General features: G+C 40.0%; 1 protein-coding gene across 1 annotated transcript in view; it reads right to left on the bottom strand.

Moving 5' to 3' along the window:
• RYR3 (ryanodine receptor 3) overlaps window positions 1–22,645 on the bottom strand; it is a 506,360-nt gene that overhangs the window by 213,080 nt on the left and 270,635 nt on the right. The window contains 3 exon segments of the mRNA XM_079126345.1: window positions 404–508; window positions 4,847–5,063; window positions 15,114–15,306. Coding sequence (XP_078982471.1) covers window positions 404–508; window positions 4,847–5,063; window positions 15,114–15,306 — 515 coding nt within the window.

Below are 22,645 nucleotides of genomic sequence, written 5' to 3' on the forward strand. Positions count from 1 at the left end.
AAAATGATTTCTAGTCAAAGAGATTCCCTAACCTCCCCTGTGTGGCCATTAATCTTAGCACTACATCTGAAAGCCTGTTAAACAATTTCTGATTCAAAAACAATGAATCAGGCAGGTTTCTCCACCCATGAAGAGGACAACTCTTTCCAAGGGGAAGAAGAGATGTGACTATTCTAAGTGAGGTGTTGAGCACCTGATAAACCTTGAATAAAGACACCAGGATTTGAAAGGAAGTCAGGAGGTGGACTCCTGATGGACAAACAATAGGCTGCTGGACTGGTGGTAGGGAGAAATGGTTGAGTTTTGGTTCATGAGGTCTCCACACTTATTTGACTCTTTGAAGAACCCTTCCAGGTATCAAGACAATGCAAGACTCTACCTCTCTGGCCACTGAAACACATACTTTGCCAAAAGTCCAGCCGAGCTCTATTTTATTCATTCCCCAAAGCTCATGGATGTTTTCAGCCAATCTGTCTCGAATCTTCTCTAAGTGAGGTGGCAAAACAACCTAAAGGAAAAGGAGCAAGTGAAAATCCAGAACTGTAAGAATCAATCCTATTGAAATCTATCATATAGTTCTCTGGTGCCCATCTGAATTCACTGGCATCACCATTCTGACCTCACCCTGCATGACATACATGCCTGCCTCTCTTTTGGCTTCTTCTCTGCTCCTTGAGGCCTCTCTGACCATTCCTTCTAGGTCTTCTCTATGGATATTTGTGCTGCAGGTTCATCTGTGAATGTTCCCCTCATTTCCTTACTCCATGCTCCCTCCTTGGGAGATACCACATACTTCCACCCATAGATGGTCACTCCCAAGTCAGTGCCCCTCTAGTCATGGTCTCTTTTGAAGTTCAGATACACCATTTAAATGCCTGTAGGATTTTTCATCAAAGTGACTTTCATACGCTAGGTTAATTACCTTTCCTTCAAAATCTTTTTTTCTTCCTGTTTTTATTTTCTCTTTTTGTTAAATGGTCTCATTGCTGCCCCATGCTTTGAAGTCATCCTAGTTTCTTCCCACTCCCTTAACATTACCTGCTCTCTGAATCAGACATGAAATCTATCATGTTAATTTCCCAAGTGCCTTCTGAAGGACCCCCTCCTGTCACTCAACCTCATTATTTCCTCCATGGACCCCTGCAAGAGCCTCATAATTGTCTCCCTAAGTCCTCACCAATGTATGCTGCTGCGGGTGCAGAGATGAGTCTACAATGACAAAAATCCTATTAAAACACTATGCTCCCAAGTTTTCTTCAAGAGCTCCTTGACACTCCTAAGACTAGACTGAACTTACCAGCCAAGGGTACAGAGCTCTTCTGTCATCACAGTCTCCACAAACACTTCCTTTCCAGACTTCTTCAAATTCTCCCCAAAGACCAGATCATCTCACCACTGCACAGCTTCACATGTGCAACCTTAATCTCACCACACACGATTCCACACCTGACAAGAGCCCTTGCATTCATCCTTCTGAATGTTGCTCTGATATCACTGCCTTTGGGAAGCCTCCCCTGACCACCTCCAAGGAAAACTTCTGTCTTCCTGCTTTGTTCTTTCTCCTCGGAGGGCCAATTTTCTTTTCTCCTATTTTAATAAGTTATTATTTCCAAATTTATTGGTTGATAGACCCTAAGAAATGAGAGATTTCACACAAAAATCCAGATTTCTAATTTCTTTTGTCCTCTTGGAAGATGGTCAATGCTGGGCCTACACGTGCCCAGCAACCGTCAGCTGTAGCTAGGCCCCACCATCCACTTTAGGAGGGGCTACCTGCCTGGCCTTGAAGTCCCAGCTCTACTCCATTTATTATTAGTGTGTCCATTGTGAAAATCCCACTATTAAGAAGAATCCTGATTTTTTTTGGGGGGGAGGGCAGTTATTCTTGGAAAAAATTTCCTTTTTTTTTTTTTTTTTTAAGAAAAAGTATATCAAATTGGTGATATATCAAAAGATTACAGAAACATATTACCTCATTGTACCAGTTAAAAAATAAATTAAAAATTTAAAACAAAGTAAAATAAAAAGATCATAGAGAAAGGTAGCAATAACACATTCAAAATATGTGTTATAATCACAATTTTTCAACTAAAAACATTTAAGAAATTGACAATTATGGCAATGTCAAAGTAAGTGAGTGGCATGATGTTTTGATAGGAAGCAAATGGAGAAGTTATTAGCAAACGATAATCACAGACTTATTTAATTAATTAATTAATTAAGGTAACCTGTAAAATAAGTGCTCTGTAGTTGATCACAGCCTGAAAGTGGATTTATAGGAACTAGAATGCTTCAGTGAAAAGGGAAAATGCAGTTGGTCACGTAGGAAAGGGGCCTCCACAAACAATGCCAAGTCATAATTTCAATGACCTAACTTGTTGACTACTCAGGACAAAGTAACACTGGCTTGACAGCCACTACCAGGAGTCTAGAGTCCCCAGGGAAGGTGCTGGGAATTGGGCTTCCTCTGCTTGTGCTCTGCAAGAGTCTGGGCTGCACCTATGCAGTTCTGCCTAGGCCAGGCATTAAGTGCTCTCATTAACAATGCTTCACTGCCATGGGTTAACATGCCCCAGGGAGGCTGGAGTGTCGAACGCCTGAGTAGCTTATATTTAACTTCTCCTTTGACAGAAATTTCACAGAATGATAGTTTCTAAAAAATTACGAGGTCTCATTCAAGGCAATAAATTGCACCTTTCCAATGAGAACTTCCCTATTATTTGATTGCCCAGCAACCTAGTTACCAGGTAATTCAGCTTTGTGTCTAGATGACAGTTAATCTGGCTTGTGGCTGTGTCTCTACTCTGTGATTTCTAAATCTTCAATTCTGCATGTTTTGAGAACTCTTCTCGTTCTTGGGTCAAACCCTCCTCTTGTCCCTCATCAAAATGTTCCCTTATGCTTTGGTGCTCTGAGACAGCTTTTTCCAGGAAGCCCATGTTTTTGCTTACTAGCAGGAGAGGCAACCAGGAGTGGAGTAACTCATGCTCCTCCTTCTCCCTATGAAGGCATGACCACTCTGTGTCCACAAAGTTCTTTTGAACTTTGGCCCTTAAACTTCTTGCCTGCAAGGAGTCCAGAATATGCCACAGAGGCAGCAGGTTTATTTTGAACTGAAGACATTTGGGAAACCGATGATGCAGAAGGGACTTTTTCCCCAATTCCCATCATCTGCCCAAATAATCCACTATTCTTTCCCAGGGAAGACTGATTTTCAGCACCAGAGAAATGTCAGCACCACACCCAAAGAGACACTGTCACAAAACTAATCATCATTTCTCTCTCCTGAGGACCCATCCATCTGGAGAGCCCCAGAGTCATCTATTTTCCAGGGAGTGCCCTTATCTTCTTCCTCCCCCTAAAAAATGATATTTATAAGATCCAAATGCTAACCTCCTCCCTGAGTCCCATTTCTTTGTGAACTCTGTACTAAGAGATTAAAATTTATCCTTTTCTCTTGCTAATCTGTTAGCCTCGGTTTAATTTGCAGGTATCAGTTACAGAAGGCAGGAGGGTGAAGTAAAGGTTTTCCTTCACAACATATGTAAAGCACAGAAACCAGGCTTTCCAAATCCTAGGATCATCTCTAGCTCACAAACTCATCTGAGTTTCCTATCAATTACTCTCTATATTTGAGGTCCATATTATCTGTTAGCAGGCAGAGAAATGCTGTTTTTCCATTTTATGGGAATTCATAATCACTAGCTACAGGAGGTAAGAAACAAACACGTGCACTCAGAGATACAGATGAAGGTGACAGGGTCATATGAATGTCATGGTAAATGCATCCTAGAGATGTTATTCGGGCCGAAAGAGCTATTCTTCATACACACTATTAGCCCCAAGTGCCTTAGTGGCAAGGTCCCTTTTCATTCATTTTCTATAAGATCTAGGATAATGTTCCTACAATAGTTGTGTGTGTAGGAAATGCTGAAAACTGTTGAATGCTTCTTGTCAGACCCTGTAAATGTGTCTCTCTCAAAATACAAGCCTTAGGAAACTGAGGCAGGAAGATGGCAAGTTCAAAGCCAGCCTCAGCAACTTAGCAAGGCTCTAAGCAACTTAGTGAGACTCTATCTCAAAATAAAAAATAAAAAGGGCTGGGGATGTGGCTTAGTGGTTAAGAGCCCCTGGGTTCAACCCCTGGTACAAATAAATAAATAAAAATTCAAAAAAACAAATACAGGTCCCTGGAAGGGAAAGAAAATGTCCATTTATCAGCTCTCCTACTCCCTCCATACTATCCCATTCTTTTCAGTTTTAATTTCCAGCTTGCCTCCTGCATGTTCCTCTCCTCCACTGTCCAGTCTTATGTGAATCTCCATTGGAACCTGATCCTATTTTGTGTTTCTACTTCTAGACCCTTTATTCACCCCATTCCTGTTACATTGCCCCTGGGCACTTCATCCCAGTTAATCCTACTAAAGTCCTGGACTTAATTTCATCTGTTCTGTAGACACCCAGAAATATTCTAGCCTAAAGGATATCTCTAGCACTTATATATGCATACTGTTCATTCTGCATTTACTACCTTTGACCTTTTTAAAAATAACATATTTACTTCTTACATCTTCAACTTGATTGTGACTTCTCAGAGAACACTGGAACATTTCTGCCTATCCTTGGTGGAGTACAGTCCCTTGCATGTGGCAAGTGCTTAATATGCTCATTGATTAAGAAGTCCTTAAACTCAATCTATGCATGCAGTAGAAACAAGAGTAGTTGTTTAGATGGCACAATTCTACAGAATGTATAGTAAGAATGGTTCAAAGACAACATAGAAGAAATAAGAATTTAATCTCACTTTATCTAAGTGAGTTGCCTCTCACTGGCAACTTGAACCTACCTGACTGGTATCTATGGGGCATGGGATGAAAGAGGCTTGAGAGAGGAACTGGGTGGTACCCAGCAGATCTCTAACACCATCAGTATCACGTTTATATTCTTTGACAGGCTCCAACCTCATCTTCTCTTTGGGAAGTAAGGCTTCATAGCAAGGGGCATATCCAGAGGGAGGCAGGAACTTAAATTCTCCGTGACGTCCACCCATCAGGAAACGTACTCTGTGTCATTTGAGGAGACCAAGAGTTGAAACATCAAAAAATATCCCAGGTCAAAGGAATGAAAATTAAAGATTAGTTCCCAATCCCTGCTTCCCAAATCATTTTGTTGTGAAGTGACTGAACTCAGGTTCAGCACAGCAAATATCCTAATGTAGGTAAGAAGCAGCAGAGGGATGACTGTAAAGGCAGGGTCACAGCTGACCCACATTAGCTATGTTCTTCTTTTTGGTACTGGAGATTAAACCCAGAGGTACTTTACCACTGAGCAATATCCCCAGTCCTTTTTATTTATGTATTTTGAGACAGGCTTAGGGCCTCACTGAATTTCTGAGGTTGGCCTTGAACTTGTGATCTTCCTGCCTCAGCCTCCAGAGTTGTTAGAATTACAGGCATACACCACAGCACCCACGTATCAGCTATGTTCTTTAAAGTTTATTTATAGATGAAAGTGCTAGCTTTTAAAAGCCAACTTTATCCTTACTCTAGTAGGTAATTACTATAGATATTACTACAACATTGAAAATGATAACAGTGATAATGATGATGAGATTATTCTCTGTAAAGATCATATTAAAATTACACTCTGACAACTTCACATTTCCTTGAGGGAAATTACCCACACATCAATTAAAGAAAACATGGTGTAACTATCTAGAGAAAGTAGGAAATTCTTATCTTAATATCCAGGACAAAATATTAAGTAACACCAGAGTATTAACCACAAATTGCATTCTGACAGATGTTATTGCATAGAAAGGATGTACTGCAGAGGCTGAGGTTCCCCAAAGCAGCCACACAAGGGTGACCCTGAAGTGGTGGCTGTAGGGGGCAAGTGTTTGCTCACTAGGATGCCAGTGCCTTTCTCAGGGGCACCATACCCCTGCTGGCATCCAGGCCTGACACCCTGATCCACCCCAGTAGTCCCTTCTAGACCTTCCAAGGAAGGAAGGGAAAAGAACATTTAGGGCTCACAGTAATGATAGGAAGGCACCAATAACTGGCACACAGAAGTATTCCAACAGTTCAGTATTCCAGCCAAATTTCAGCTCCATATATATAGGTTAGGTTAGGGTTAGACCCCAAAGTTTTCCCTATGAGCAGGAGAGGGTAAAAGTGAACGATCTCAAAATAATACATTGCATGATCCTAGATTTGTAACTACCAATGAAGCTTTCACAAATCAAATGCACCCATGCTAAATTGATGAGCACGTATGACCACTGATGAAAATAATTAAGAAGTGGCAAGATGTTTAGCCCTGCAGGTTCAATGATAATTTCACATAACAAAAATCAATATACATATAGTGTTTGCATACTGCATTCATTCACTCCTTCCCTCTCTCCATCAAATCTGTACTGAGCCCATACATACAATTGGTTTCTGCCCTGGGGATTCAGCAATGAACACGGTACTCAGTGTCCCTGGTGTCGCAGGTTTTCTAGCAGACCAATGGGTACAGTTTCTGATTGGGAGGCATGTGAGGAAGGAATAAAGAGAGAAATTTGAAATAACTCAGGAAGGAAGGCCTCTCTGAGGAGGAACCACGTGATTAATCCTGAGGGATAAGGTGGACCCAGTGAATTCAGGAAGTAGAAGAACAAGGGCAGAGGCCCCAATGTGGCAAAGAGCTTAGGTGGATCAGACAAGAGAAAGGAGGATGGTATGAGTGAAGACACCATGGGTCTGACGGCAGGAAAACAATGCCTGAGGAGTAGGGCCGTATCAGGCAGGGTCTGCATCAGGCAGGGTCTGTGAGCCCTGCAAAGAAACTGAGATTTTTTTATTCCAGGTGGGAAGCAGTACATGCATTTCAAGGAGGGCAAATACAAGGTTCTTCTAGTAGCCCTAGATAGATCTGGGGACCACACAGGAGGCGCTTAAAGTAGTCACAGGGAGATGAGGGTGAGGTGGACCAAGATGATTCAAGCAGCCAGACCCCAGTTTTGATCTGGAATTAGGATTGGTAGGAACTGTAGACAGACTGGGTGTGTGTGCAGGGGGATGTTGTATTAGAGGAAGACTATAGTTTAGCAAAGCTCTCACAGCAGGACACCTTCCATTAAGCCTCACTTCGGCTTCCTTTAACTGGAACCTTCTGGTAGGACAGCCTTGTAAGAGTCTCAGTGTTGGCTGAATAATTGTGAATGTAGAAATATATAATTATGAAAATGGAAAACAAAAATACCCATGTGAGAAATATCAAGAATTTTTTTCTCTTCCCAATAAGAACAGATATTTTATACAAATTTTGTAAAATGCTGTTTTAAAATTAATTATAGAAATCACACTCAACCTCCCACTATCCCATTTTAAAATACTAAACAATGATATAGAATTAAAACCCTTTGAGTGTGCCCACATTAAGTGTTATGTAATAGGGCATGATCTATGTGTATTACGAATATGAACAATGACATTAAAAGGAAACTGAGTCATTAGCCTGCAGTGTTGCTAATTTAGTGAACCTTCAGGAAATAATGACTAAGCCTTGAAATTATTTGTTGAGGACTTTCCAATTCAATTGCAACATAACAGATTGTGTTACTGACATGCTGAAACTATAGGATAAAATTGGATCTTTTCAAGCAAAGAATTAGTGTGGGACGTTTTCTGCTTTCTTCTCATTGAGCATCATTCCTCTGAGAAGCCGAATGCCTGGGACCATATATAGCAAGTGTGTTCTGCTACTCACTAGTGTATGGATTCCAAGAACATAAATGGTATCTCACAAGGACTTCTAGATGGCCTTAATTATTCATGAGCCTTTTTGCCAGTTCTGTTTGGTTTTGAAATGTCTCTTATGCTTTAAACTCTGCTAGATAGATAACAAATCAAGACAGGTGGAGTTTTATGAATTATTTAAGAAGAACAATGCTTTGTTTTAATATTCAGTTATTTAAAAGAGAGCAATTATTTGGTTCTAAATCTTAATTCCTCTAACATCCATGAAAAACTGTAAAATGAAAATTTAACATAGGCAAAAATCAGTGTTTACTGCTTACTGAAGCATTCATCTTCAAACATCATTATGCTGTGCTTCACTGGGTGGAAGACAAGGTCCTGAATTGCTTTGAAAGTCCTGCCAGACAAAAGCTTTGCTCCCCAGCAGGTATGACTGCACAGGAGCTGTTCCCAGACACACCCTCCATCTGGGGCTCATTTCTCAGCTGCCAGGAATAACTTGCCCAGAGTCTATGGGAAGGGATCCAACACACAACCACCAATACTGGGGGTCCCCCGGTAGGTGTTTTGGGAGACACAGAGTTAAAAGGTCAAAGGGAATGACTAGGAATAGAATGTAAGTTTGAAGAGAAAAATCAAAAGAGGAAATAAATGCACGAAGCCCACTTTAATTATTGGAACACATATTAAAGTGGCTCTCTGAGTTTGGGCAGAGGTCCAAAGGCAAACCTATGAATCCATAATTTAGTGGATGCCAAATATTTGCACATCCGAAAGAGATGCTGGTTCAGCTACACAGGACACACCAAAAATGGTGTGTCACAGCCTCAGTCTTCCATCCACCTCAGAGTGATGTGGGAAAGAGTTTGTTTGGGTATCTGAGAAGAGGAGGAGTTACTTTTCTCCATCTGAAACCACCTGATGAGGGCATCAGGGAAGGACTTAGACTGTAGATAAGTGTCTCCTGGAGTTTAGTGAAGGACACATATGCCTGGTGACAGAGTAGAGAGAGAGAGAGCTAGGGAGGGCTATGTGGCTAACTGTCCTCTGTGCCTGGTGTCCCTGAGAGAGTCTGCTGTCTGCCATCTTGGAAGGGCCTCTGCCCAGAAAGACAAATGACTGAGCAGAGCTCAGAAACCTGGGGCTGGGGAAGGTGGGGAAGGTGGGCAAGGGGATGTGGAGGGAGGTTCAGGGTCAGCTAAAGGAAGCAAGCAGCCAGCAGGAGTGGTAAGGCCTGTGCCAAAAGAACAGTGATAGGAGCTCACAGCTTGATGCTAAGTGAACTACACAAAGGCTCCAGAAGGAAAAGAGACAGATATTGTAATGACTGCCACCCGAAGGGCCCACATGATAACTGCACTCCATAGGATGTGCCTACCTGCTTGTCAGGTCTCCCCTGGCTGGATTCCAGAGGAGTCTGAAAGAGTTGGCTAGCCCAGGAGGTGGAGGATTAGTGTGGGACAAGCTGGCCTCAAGCAGCAGGCAGAGCTGGGTGAGGACTCAAAGGTTAACCATATACAACCCTGGGCTTTATAACCAAATAGATGGAATTTTGAAATGATTGACAAAATTATTCTTATTCCTAGTAAGTGCCAGACAAAGGATTTCTTGAGAGAAGTAGACTGGGTAGGTTAACTTTACTGTTTCTCCTTCTGGCTCTATAAATTCAAGCCCTAGACTTCTGACCCTGGATTGGGTTTTTAGGTAGTTCCTGTCTGTTTTACTGTTACTATTTATCCCAGAAACCCTTTGCTTCATTCACAAACGAGATTGTAGAGTTGGAATGTAAATTTTTCTTCTCAGGCTGTTTTCTTCTGTTTCTTGGATTCCCTCAAATCTCTAAACTTCTACCAAATTTTAAATTCAAAATAAGAAAGAGAATTTAAGAACTGAGTTAATCAAAATTAGTTGCTCTCTCTCCTCAGATTTTTTCCAATATAGGAAAAAGTAGATTTTAAAAATGAATTTCATTTTATCAATTTAATCTCTTCTATGAAGCACCTGTGCTAGCTTCTTGAGTTCTTCCTATAATGCAGATATTATAGGAAGAAGAATTTTTTCTTCCTAGAATGCTAACAGTAAGTGACAGTGTCCTTAGATTCCTTCATCTGAGAGATAAACAATTGCTTTAGTAATAGCCTGCTGGGAGTAGCAAAAGTTTTGGGATGTGTAGAGGAAATCTATATGTATATATATTTTACTAATTCTGAAACACAGGCAAAATAAATTGAGTATTTCCCACTAGCATTTTCAACTTTCAAGATTTGTGCATTTTTGCTCTCTAATTTGCAAAATGATGAGAATACCTATTGCAAATACCCAGATCTCAAAAATGGACCCATGAATAAAAGATACAGTAAAAATCGAGACAAAATTTTGCTGTGCTCAAAAGAGGTGACTGGTTTTCCTTTCTTTGGTCTACAATATTATTATTCATAACTTAAGAGAGTTACCTTAGTCTTACTAGATGTCTTATCACTCTTATCTGCTATGGAATCCTTCCCAGAGGGTTAGGATAGGGTTACAAAGAAGAAAAGGACACAGGCTGTGGTTAAGAGGAGAAGGAATGAGCAAGTTTTTGCTGACCTGAATTTAACTTGTAAGTCATGATTCATAATTGCATCTTTAGTCCAAATCACTAAGACTGGAGAACAATCTGAGTTATGGATATCCTCACATTCACATTTCTTTTTGGTTAATGTCTGATGAAAGCCCAGGGCAGTCCAGCCAGTGCTCATCATGTTCTCCGCAGAAGTATATTTATCTCAGCAATAATTTCCACAGCATTGGCCACAGCAAGCTGGAAATAGCCAAGCTGCTGGTTACTTGAAATTTAGCCAAGTCCAGTGGATGGATACCAATGGAAAACAAACGCAACCACAAATACCAACCATTTATTAATATTGTTGTTTCTGTAAATTAGAAAGGGCTGGATACAGAGTTATATAAGATGATTACATGGATCTATGGGGAGTTTATAGCTATAAAATATAGGATGTTACAGTAAATCAATTATCAATTTTTTTGTAAAGTAAAAAACACCCAGATTACACTATATACTGTAGTTTTTTCATAATGCTCTGTGATTCATGCCCTCCTGCCATTTGTGGTGCTGGGTGAGACCACCTTTTAATAAGAGCTTCCTGGCATCTAATTACCTGACCCTTTTGGATTGACTCCAAGGCACATATGACTCTTCTCAAGTTCTGTTCTATATGGAATATGGTGGTTATACTGAAGGCCTACTTCACCACTACCCACAAATTAACCACGTTGAGAAGAAAACTAGAGGCCCATTCATAATAGTTAGGAAAGAGAACACATATTGATTTGTGGATTTTTGTCAGTAATTACTCATGCTGCCTTTGACTGCACTGTAGGTAAATCTAATTGAAAACGATTTTTGCTCTTCGTGTGCCTTTGCTCTTTGATGGTTGCTGGCAGGGACATCCTAATCAGGTATTATTAACAGCACAGTTTGTAATGATAAAAATAATTACAAAAAATTCAAGACTATGACCTCATTAATGACCATTACATAGAAGGAAATGGGACTATGAGCGATATATCTGATTTAGAAGCCATCTAGAAGTTAAAAACTTCTGAATGCCTGTATGATGTGTGAATAAGACTAACTCTCTAGTTTGGCATAAAAATTTACATCTCACTGGGACAGATGCTATAAAGCTGACAAGTGTCCTACAGCACTGGGAAAAGCAATTTTTAAAGATTTTGTCATTAAACACATGTCTTTTCAATAAGATTTTAAAAATTATTTAACCAGGATAAATTAATATCCTGGTTTCTGTTTCTAGTTTTTGGAAAACTGGACTAAAGTAGTATGAAGAGTTGCTGAGTTTCTGCAGCAAAATATACTTAACTAGTTGATATAAGAACAAGTATGGGTTTATTTACCCAGTTGGTAAAAATAAATCAGTTGGCTACCCTCAACACAGGAGCAGCATTGACCCAACCAAGGACATCAAGGGATGGACTAGATGTATTTCAGTCACGTGAATTTTCCCAACTACCTAGGCATTGTGATTCCACCTCTCTTTGAATTATCATGTTGTGAGACCAAGAGACAGGAATGTGTCAGAGTTGATGGTTTCCTCAGGGACAGGAGGCTTGAGTGTCATCAAGCCCCCAGTACTGCTCTTCAGCATACCACCTATTCTGGCAACTCAGACCTAAACTGTTGATTCTTCAAGTCAACATCAGACCCTTCGGTTTCTTAAGTTCTCTCAGAACTCATGCCTTTACATGGTTGGACCTTCTCATTTTTCTCATCCTACAACTTTGCCTTTGTGATACCTGGACAGTCAGAAGACTACATCGCCTGCTGACCTAGACACAAGATGCTAGAAATGTCTTCTATATGAGGAATTCAGTCACCTATACCTTTATGTACTAGGGGCAATTCTTTGTCAAGGTAGGGTTTCAAAAAAGCCCTACACACCCTAAAAATTACAGACACAGAAATCCCACATCATTTTTCTAAGGGGACTAGAAGGATGAGCCAATCATTAAGCCAATCATTAACAATTAATATGTAAACTGTAAGAGCAGATGTAGTGTTCTCTACACATAAGATATGCAGAAAAGTCCATTAACCAACAGTAAAGACCAAGACTCATTCTCCAAAGATCTGAATTCACTCAAGTAATTTTCTCAGGTGACACACTTGGGTAGTAGGTGTACTATCTTTGAAATAAGTTAAAACCATTGAGTAGAATGTGGTCAAAACAAAAACCGGAAGGGTGCTAATGATGGGTGACAGGTCATTAACTAACCAAGCAAAGTGGTCCTGGGCACTGATGGCTCAGGGTGATCTTGTTTTTCCAGAGAAGGCAGGTCAAGGGTGGTGACTGAGATGTTGCTGTGCTGTTCTACTCATTCTCTCTATTCCTGGGGAATGGAGTGGGTAGATGCACAGTGGGGCTCACCCTGGGTTCCTCCCGACTGCCACAGGCCTTTGCTCCAGTCCATCTTCTATGTGCTCACTATCCCTATCTTTCAGTAGCACTCTTTGCTTTCTACATGCTCCTATGGATATCAAAGAGGATGTCGCTATGTTCAATCACATTAAAAAAGCGAGTTGGGAAGAAATATTTTCAACAGAACACAGACCAAGAATGGCAATTCTTGAGGACATAGTGACTGGGGCTGATTTAAAATTCCTGGGCTCGGAGCTATTTCATTCCTAGTAAAGCCCTTACTATGGTGGTTCTCCATTTGTTATAAGAATCTCAAACAATATTAACACTTAATTTCAAAATACATCCATTTACATGAGTATGTTTATAAATATGCCCATATATAAACATACACATATCTGTCTCAAATTCTGAAGGTTGAGTATCATTTACAAAGGATAATTCTTCATTCCTAGATCATTTATTTAATGAAACAGAGTAAAATTTTCATCCCCTTTAGAAAATATATGAAAATGTCTTGTTTTATCAATCCACATGAGGATCATAACATTATTATAGTAGTTTTACTCTGTAAATTCCATCACTTGGACATCTGGAGCTCTAGAATGGTTCTTTGTGGTCCCAACTCTCAGCTCCTGTCTCTATAACTCCCCTCCTTCCATAGCCCTGTCCACCAACTCCAAAGACACTAGTGTAATTCTGTGTTGATTCCAGCCTCCTACTCAATTGACTATAGATCTCTTTAAAATCCAGGAACAGAGAATGACTATGACAATTTTGGGAAAGAAGGGTTATTGTGGAGCCTTGCCTTATAGATATTAAAATGTATAATAAAGATAAAATAATTAAAATGGCATCCAACTGGTGCAAGGAGAGCAGGACAGCAATGAACACACACCCAGTGAGAAGATAAAGAGAAATAGCATACATAGTACAAGCCCAATTTACTGTAAAATATTTAAATGTGTCTATAAAAAGGTAATATTATCATCTTTGGGTAGCACAGTTATGGGTTCTTGCCATTTCCTCTGGTTCAGATTACTACTGTGAAGGGTAAAAATAAAAATGAACTAAATATTAAAATGTAATCACAAATTGGAATAGCTAAAGCCAACAGAAAATAGCTTAATAGTCTTAATACACGAAGAATTGTCCAAAAATTAATATCAGAAAGGCCGCTAACCCAAATTTACCAAAAACACTGGTTTGAAAAAATACTTCAGAACAATGAACATTAACCATGCTTTGCTATGTTAGTAATTAAAGAAATAGATAATTCAAGCTCTAAGATACAATTGTTCCCTAATTGGGAAGATTAAAAATAACCAGTAACAGTAAAAGTTAATGAGGATTCAATCAGTTGGGCATTCCTGTATTTTGCTTTAAATGACACCGTGGGCCCAAAGTATCTGAAATCTTTGGAGATGCATTTCAGACTTGGTATTGAAAACAGAAATAAGGTGCATGTAGTATAGATATAAATTAAGCAAAGTCTCAGTCAGATGAGGGGCACTAGTATTTCTTCAGTTAAACATATAAATATTCACAAGCAGTAGGAGAAATAAGAGACTGAAAAGAGCTTCATTTATGTAAATAGCTTGCCTTAAATGAGTTTAGATCTGCTGCAAAATGACGTTATGAACAAATTTATAGTTTTAGAACTTAGATTTTGAAGTTATTGATAAGATATCTGTGTTCATGCAAGTTTCCTAAAAATCAATTTGGCCACATAATTATAAATTTAGACTTTATAAAGTTCACACATTTTTTGACCTTCTAGGAGGAATAAAATAGAAACACAAAAAAATGAGTTACGTGCAAAGATGTTCATAGTAATTTCATTTACAACAATACCAATAGAATTGGCATGAAAGTACCACAAAGCAACAGTGGTATTATGGGACAGCCTAATAAAGAAATATTATGTGACCATAAAAATCATTCTGAGGATACCCAATGACTTAGGAAAAGGATCATTATGTATTGTTGAATGACGAGACACAAAACTTTATATTCCATGTGATTGCAATTTGAAAAGTATACATGTATTTATAGATAAAAAGCACTTGAAGAAAATACACTAAGTGTTAAGAGATTATAGCCAAGCACAGGAATCACAGGTGATTTTTACCGTATTACTTATAATTGTGTCTTTCAAGGTTTTTATGGTGAATATGTAATTATTAACTTCCATACAGGATTTATCTATTTATCTGAGTATATAATATAAACCCTGCAGTGCAAATGTGTTCAACAAGGGTATGGAGGGAAAGACTAGTTGCCTCTTGCTCTATAACATTGCTTTCTTGGGGCAATTTGGCTGGTGGAACTGAAGCCCTAAAGGAGATCACTGGCTCCTCAGTTCCTGAGAGTGATGTGGGAGGTGGGGATCATAGCTACTTTCCAAGAAACCACAGTCAGAGCTTACTTGACGCCTGCTGAAAAGCTCATCACTGGGAAGAAGAGCCCGTCAGTGTTGAAGTTCTCAAACATCCCCTGCACAGGCTGCCCGTTAATGCGGAAAGAGATGCTGGGCACTCCAAGGTCAAGGCAGCAGCTCACCACATCATCCGACTTCAGCAGATGCTGGTTGATGGAGGCCACAGCTCTGGGTATCCGACCTAGTGAGCAAAGAACAGAAAGAAAGCTGCAGGACTTTGGAGGCACTTACCAGGCTGGTGGAGAAGCTCAGAGGCCACCACAGGGAGGTGGGGATGTGTGAGGGGCACACAGAGCGTCTGGAGATGCTACTGTATTGGAGATGCAACTTTGTTTTCTCTGTGTGAGAAACATAATGAGAAATGGTTTTCTAAGCTGGCCTATGGACAGACACATGAGTGAGACAAGTCTCAGGGGAAGCCCTTAGGCTGCTAAGAATGAGAACTAATAAGAACTCTGCCTGTTTGATGTTTACTTAAACTCCTGTGCTGGAAGTAATGGACAGCTGCTTTTGCTGGGTGTAGTAGCTCCTCAGAGGTAGGGGTGTCTGAATCTGTTTACCTGTGTGTGCCCTAAGACCTTGCTTTCTTTTGTTTCCTCCAAGAGAAATGGCCACTCTGGCATAGATACAGAAGCCAGCCAAGGGAAGAACTGCAAGATCATCTATCCAGAAAACTGCGGCATAGCTTGATTTTTTTTGTTTTAAAGAACTTTATTATCTTGGATAAACAGGGATACACATTGTCAATTATATTTGGTAGTGGTGACTAATTTTTTCATATCTTTCATGAGATGATTTATCATTTCCTTAAGTAGTGACCTAAAGTGGTGAGAAAATGACCTCTCTGCTTTTTTTTTTTTTTAACCTCACACTATCCTATTCTGGAAATTCTAAGAGCAAATTATCATAACCATCCCATCCATCCTCCTACCAGGTTTACATTCCTACTGTGAAGTAGCAATAGTGGGGCAAAAGCTAAGTATCAACACAGGATTTCAGGTAAGATATAAGATACCTTGTTTCTTGATTACAGAAGTAATAATGTTCATTATAAGCTTGTCATTTACATAGAAAGTATAAAAAAGAAAAAATACAACTCTGTAAAATGTTTATAATAAAATACATATGCACTCACATACACCTTTTATCCTAATTGAGATATGGTGGATTTTGTACCTTGTTTTATCTACTAGTCTGCCTTCCCCAGGTAGAAGCAGCTGCTAAATCTGCCTGGCAGCATGGGGCAAATACAGATTTGGAGAATGAAAAGGGCACTAGATAAATGGGAGAGGAAAGAGGAAAAGGAGCATTTGCCGTCTTTGCAGAACGGCTAGTTTGCTAAGGCTGGAATGTGTTGATTAGGGGTGGAGAGGCAGATGGGTGCAGCAGTAAAGCTCGATGGGGAACACAAAACTTGTACTACCTGCCGGGCAGGAGAGACACCACACAGTACACACAGTGCATATTGGCCTGTTAGTCTGGGCGTGGCCTACCCTCTGCTTTTATGACCTCAAAACCTTACTTTACTACTGTGAGGAACAAGTTTCTCACTGTGGGACCCATGGTAAAATTTATTTAAAAACAAAACTGATCCAAACTCACAGTTTGGCATCTTTCCAATTTCTCCATTTGTTTCCTTCTAGCTCATTGTGTGCAATATAGGCATGCTGAGTCTCAGAATCTTTTATTCCTTCTATTGAAGTCTATTTCAAAAGCAATGTATGACATTTAAACTCAGAAAAACTTACTATGTTTGTCTTGCTCCTAGGAGTTGATTTTCCCATTTAAAAATGTTCTTTACTGCATAAAATGCTCTTTCCATTAATTTAACTTCTAGAATATATCATTATAATCATTTTAACAAATCTTCACAGATCTGTGATTTTGGAAACCCCAGGGAATAACTGAAATGCTACCTTGGACAATTACCCTTAAAAGTATCCAGATTCTTGATGGATTAAAAATGCTAATTATAAGGTTCTTTACCTTTCTGAGAATCATGCAAACCAGGACAAAACTTCCAGTGTGTATTACCAATCTCCTTTGTTGTCTCTCCCTATCCTTTCAGAGTTCTCTGTTAGTTTATGAGCCTTATCCCTGAAAGATAAATATCCCTAATTTCTTGGAGGATGCCCTTCATCTACCAGCAGTGATTTGATGCCATTGGAGGCTGAATTCTGTGCTTTATTTAGCTTAGCACGCCAAGCTGCCAGGTGCCTTCCAGAGGAAGGATGGTGAATGATGTTGCCTCTTACCTCCCTTGTTCTAAGAGTCTGGGCTCCAAGTAGAAGTTTCCTCTGGAACATTTGCTCAGATCACCTATAGGCTAACTGAAGCCACAGACAGACACTACTTTTAAGGTGCCAATTGCAGAGAATACAGAGTTGGGACTGAACTTACTTAGAAATTAAAGACTGTTGATAATTACTGGATATAAAGCATATACTCAGCAAGTGCTTACAAAGCACTTACAAAGTACAAAGGCTACCTATTTGAATAAAAGAGCCCATTTCATGTAATATTTATGTTGTGAAAGGTCATCGATGAAGTGTATCTAATTTTTAAATGTAAGTAGCACAAAGAGTTTGAAACTGGGAAATGAGGCAAACGTGGGATTGCTTTTGCACTCTCTATTCTGGAATTCTGCCCCCATTCAAAAGTACAATCTCTACCCTTGCGAGAATGTTCATAACTCCAAATTATTTGGAAGGGTTATGAAGTCCACATTTACATAAAATGCAGTGCTGGGCATGGTGGTGCACACCTGTTATCCCAGGGACTTGGGAGGCCAAGGCAGGAGAACAGCAAGGTCAAGGTTAGTCTCAGCAATTTAGTGAGGTCCTAAGCAACTCAGAAAGACCCTGTCCTGTCTAAAACAAAAATAAAAAAGGGCTTTGGATGTGGCTCAGTGATAAAGCACCCCTGGGTTCAATTTTGAGTACCTAAATAAATAAGCAAATAAATAAATGAGTAAGATGCATATCCTTTGAGTGGTCTATAATGTGGTGGCACAGGGGTAGGAGGACCCTTTGAGCCAGATAGGGTTGAGTTAAATCCCAACTCTATATCTGCTACCTGAAACAGGGCCTGTGATTTTATGAGAGGCCCATCTGCAAAATAGGCACAGAGATGCAGGGAGAGAACATGTGAAGAGAATTGTTTGTAGAGATCATTGTTATTCCTATGGTTTTAATAAAATGAATAATTGAGGTCCCATATACCACTCAGAAGGCAGGATAGTGTGGCTTTACTAACTGAAGTTTCTAGAACCAGACTGCCTAGGCTTGAGTCCTTGCTCTGTGACCCATCATGTAAATTTGCACAATTAACTTAACTTTGTGCCTTTAGTTTCCTTTTTTGTCCACTGGGAATAATAATGTTACCTCATTATTATGGAGTTTCCAATCAATTGCTTCTTATAGAATGATTAGAAGAGCACCTTCCACATTGTCACCTACAAGAATGCTATTGTATTTATTAACCACAGAAATCTTAATTTCTAGGGTAACAGTAGAAAAACTTGCCAGAACATTACAGAAATATACTTTTTTACAATACTTGGAAAAAAATAACAATAAGAAAATGTTAGCATTAAAGGCTCAGTCTAAAAGTTGACTTAAAATCTACTCCCTTCATCAAAATGTAATGGTAAAAAACACACACTTTCAAATGTGCTTAATACATTTGATACTTCGAGAACAACCAGCAGAAATGTGATGCTGTAAGAGAAAAAGCAAATGTATTTCAGAGTTTTTCGAAGAGCAGTCTCAACTGCTTTTTAACATATTAAGAACTCTGAATGATCCTAGAGAACATCCGCTGAGAGCCCACGGAGTTTTGCCAATGTGAAGAAGTATGCCCTGATTTAAAGGCTCAGGCCCATATGAAGGGCCCAGAGCTTGGAACGGTCAAACCAAGTCCAGTGCTGTCATCTGGATCTTACGTGTTCCCTAGAAGTCTGTGTGTTAAAGGCTTGGTCCCCAGTGTGGTGCTGGGGGAGGTGGTGAAACCTTTGAGATTGTTATGGTTTGGATCAGGATACCCCTCAAAGGGTCATGGGTTGAAGGTTTGCTCCCACTACGATAATGTCCAGAGTTGGGGATTTTGGAAAATGATTGAATTATGAGGGCTTTTGACCTCATCAGTGAATTAATCCATCCACAGATTAATAATTGGATGACATTCATGGAAAGTGGTGAAACTATAAGAGGTATAAATAATCTAGTTAGTTGGAGTGGGGCCTGAGCAGTGTGCCCTTGGGGATTGTATCTTATTCCAGTTCCTTCTCACTCCCTCTCTGCTTACTGGCTTCCAGGAGCTGAGCAGCTTTCCTCTGCTATGCTCTTCTGCCATCATGTTCTGCCTTACCTCAGGCTCAAAGCAACAGAGCCAGCTGACTGTGGACAGAAACCTGTGAAACTGTGAGTCAACATAAATCCCTCCTCCTCTAAGTTGTTTTCCTCAAGTATTTTTCCCAGCAACAAAAAGCTTTTTAAGACAGAGATGGGACTTAGTGGGAGGTCTGTAGGGACATACTCTTTGGGAGACTGTGGAGTCCTGGTCTTCCCTTTTCTTTTGCTTCCTGGAGATGAGGTGACCAGTTTTATTACCCCACCTGCTCCTGTCATGATATACTGTTTTGCCACAGGCTCAAAGCAACAGAGTCATTTGATCATACACTGAAACCTCCAAAACTGAACCAAAACAAGCTTCTCTTTATGAGTTTAATATCTCAGGTATTTTGTTATAGTTACAGAAAGCTAACAAACCTTTTAGGATAAAGGCAAAGGCCACTTAATCAAATGTTGCATGTCATCAAATTAACCCAAGGATGTGTGACTGCAAGATTCAATCCTTTCTGATGAGTAATGTAGGCAACTGTGGTACTCAGCATTTCCATAGCTCTAGGCACTTCAGAGTATGGCATTATAATATAAACACAAATATTTAAGCATTTAAAATGAGAGAGGCGTCAAAGACATAAAAAAGCTGCCATTCTAGTGATATTCCTTAGATCTCTACATAGCACTGGGGTGGGAAAGGTCTGACCCATACTGGACTACGTTTAGATAGACAAACCAACACCCTGGGGCTCATCTTGGTAGGGAGATAGGTAATATCCCATTGTGCAAATTTGACTATAGCGATAAATTTTCTTGATGAGTCAGTAGTCTTAATAATCAGGAAACCCAAGTTCACTCCATCCATTCACTTCTGAATCAGTCATCCCTTGGAAAGATAAATGCTTCTGCTTACTCCAGTTCTGCAGGGGAAAAAGGGTTAACAGGAGGATGATTTTCTTCTGTGAAACTGCTCTCCCCAGCCAGTAACATACTGCAGGCTGCTCTGAGCTGAATTCACTCCCAACTGCTATCCCCAAGGTCACACAGAGGCTATTCTCAGGAGAGAAAAGTGATGCTATCACAAAACAATGATTCCTCCAAAAGGAGATCACAGGGCTGCGCTGGCCCAGGATTTCATAGACTCGGGATGTGGTTGATGAAGGGCTGTTTCCGCAGAAGAAGCTTGGAGGTAACTTCATAGGCTTCCATGGCTAAAATAAACTATTAAGTCTGCTCTCCCCCTATTCAGGAAAAAAGTTCATGTGTGCTCCCAGGATTCTACTTGAAACTTCTCCCATTCAGCGTGGGACTTGGGTTCTACATTCCCTTAGGTATTACTGAATTGGTCTTGAAGTAACTGGGACTCTGGAGTTGGTCTTTACAACTACAATGGACTTTGTAGAAAATGAGGGAGAGAAACTGTGTTCATTGGGTATCTACTGTGTGTCAGAGACTTCATATTCTTTATTTAACTAAAATTTTATAAAGCCATGTTATCTTTCCAGTTTTTTTTTTTTTTTTTTTTTTTTTTTTAAATATTCTTCTTCTTCAAGACAAGGTCTGTGTTGCCCAGGCTAGTCTTGAACTCTTGGGCTTAGGTGATCCATCTCAGCTTCTTAAATAGCTGGGATTATAGGTGTGTACCACCCTGTCAAGTTCTATCTTCATTTTATCTGAAGAAACTAAGTCTCTGAGAGATTAAGTAATTTACTTAGTGTTAAAAAATCTGTATGTGGAAAGCTAGGATTCAAACCCAGGCCTGGCCCAAAGTCACACTGTTTTTCTTGACTCTTTCCATTGACAAAGTGTTAGAAGAATTGCAATTATTTCTAACTACTGCAACATCTGTCGTACTTTAAGAAGTATGTTAAAGACTAGTTCAAGGCAGTGGCTTAATTTATGCGCAGAGATAACTTTAAAGTTAATGGACCTGGACATTTAAATCTTGAGAAAAAGAAGAAAAATCGTTGCAACCAACTTCCAATCTCTCTCCCTAATCACCTTCCATTCCTTCCTATAGCAAGTTGTGGTGCCATTTCCATTCCATTTCTTTATCAGACAATTACTCTTTCATCAGAGAGTCTGAAATTCACTGCTATCCTGGTGGGAGTCATTAACAGAAGCCTTATTTCTTCATCTGGAGCACATGCTGACATATTTACCTGCAGTGCCTTTTGCAAGATATATGTTTCCTGTATGCTGATTGGAACAGTCAGAATGAAGCCCAGACTCAAGGAAGCTTTGTTTTTTAGTGACAATGAAAAGTATAAATCTTATAGACACTGGTTTCCTCACATCTCATTAGATACTAGAAACTAAGGAATGAAGTCCCTTGAATACGCCTCTATGACATGGTATTATCAGTATGTGTCATGTTCGGAGTCACAGTGAGAAGCTGTTAACAGCCCTCTTCCCTCTTCTCCAAACAAACAGAGCCACTGATGATGAGGAGAAGCATGGGCCCAGAGCACCTGATTTGCTTGCTTTCAGAGGCCACAGGATAGGAGGTGGAGTAGGGCAATTGTATACTTTAGGAATGATAAACAATCGGACAGGATATTCAGGTCCTTAAATGCACAGATAGCAGCCTTTAATTGACACATCACTGGTGGGTTCTCTGCCTTCCTACTGATGTATCCATTCCTCAAATGTCTACAAATGGACATAGGGATTCAGTAATCACCCTATGTAGTGATGTGAAGTCTGGAAAAGGCTAAGTAAATTTTTTTTCCTTTGAGGATGATTAGCTTCTTTTTGCAACAGGGTCCAATTTGTTTCACTCAAAGGCCTAGGAATGCCTCATATTCCCTAATCTAGGTCCAGACAGAGTCCTTCTCAGGTGTTGTATGGCTCCAGAGAACACTGAGTTATGGTGACAAGGTGGCAGCATCTGAGTAGCAATTGGCAGGCAGGGTAGAAATTATTTCACTAGTCAAAACCATTAGTTCCCTCCCAGACAATCCTACCATATTTTTATAGTGGGGATTGCACCCAGGTGCGCTCAGGGGTACTCAACCACTGATTCACATTCTCCACCTTTTAAAATATTATTTTGAGACAAAGTTGGCCTCACTAAGTTGGTTAGGGCCTCCCTAAGTTGCTGAGGTTGACTTTGAGCTCGTGATCCTCCTGCCTCAGCCTCCCGAGTTGCTGGGATTATAGGCATGCACCACAGCA

This window comes from Sciurus vulgaris (assembly GCF_902686455.1).
Source record: "Sciurus vulgaris genome assembly, chromosome: 2".
NCBI classification, from domain to species: Eukaryota; Metazoa; Chordata; class Mammalia; order Rodentia; family Sciuridae; genus Sciurus; species Sciurus vulgaris.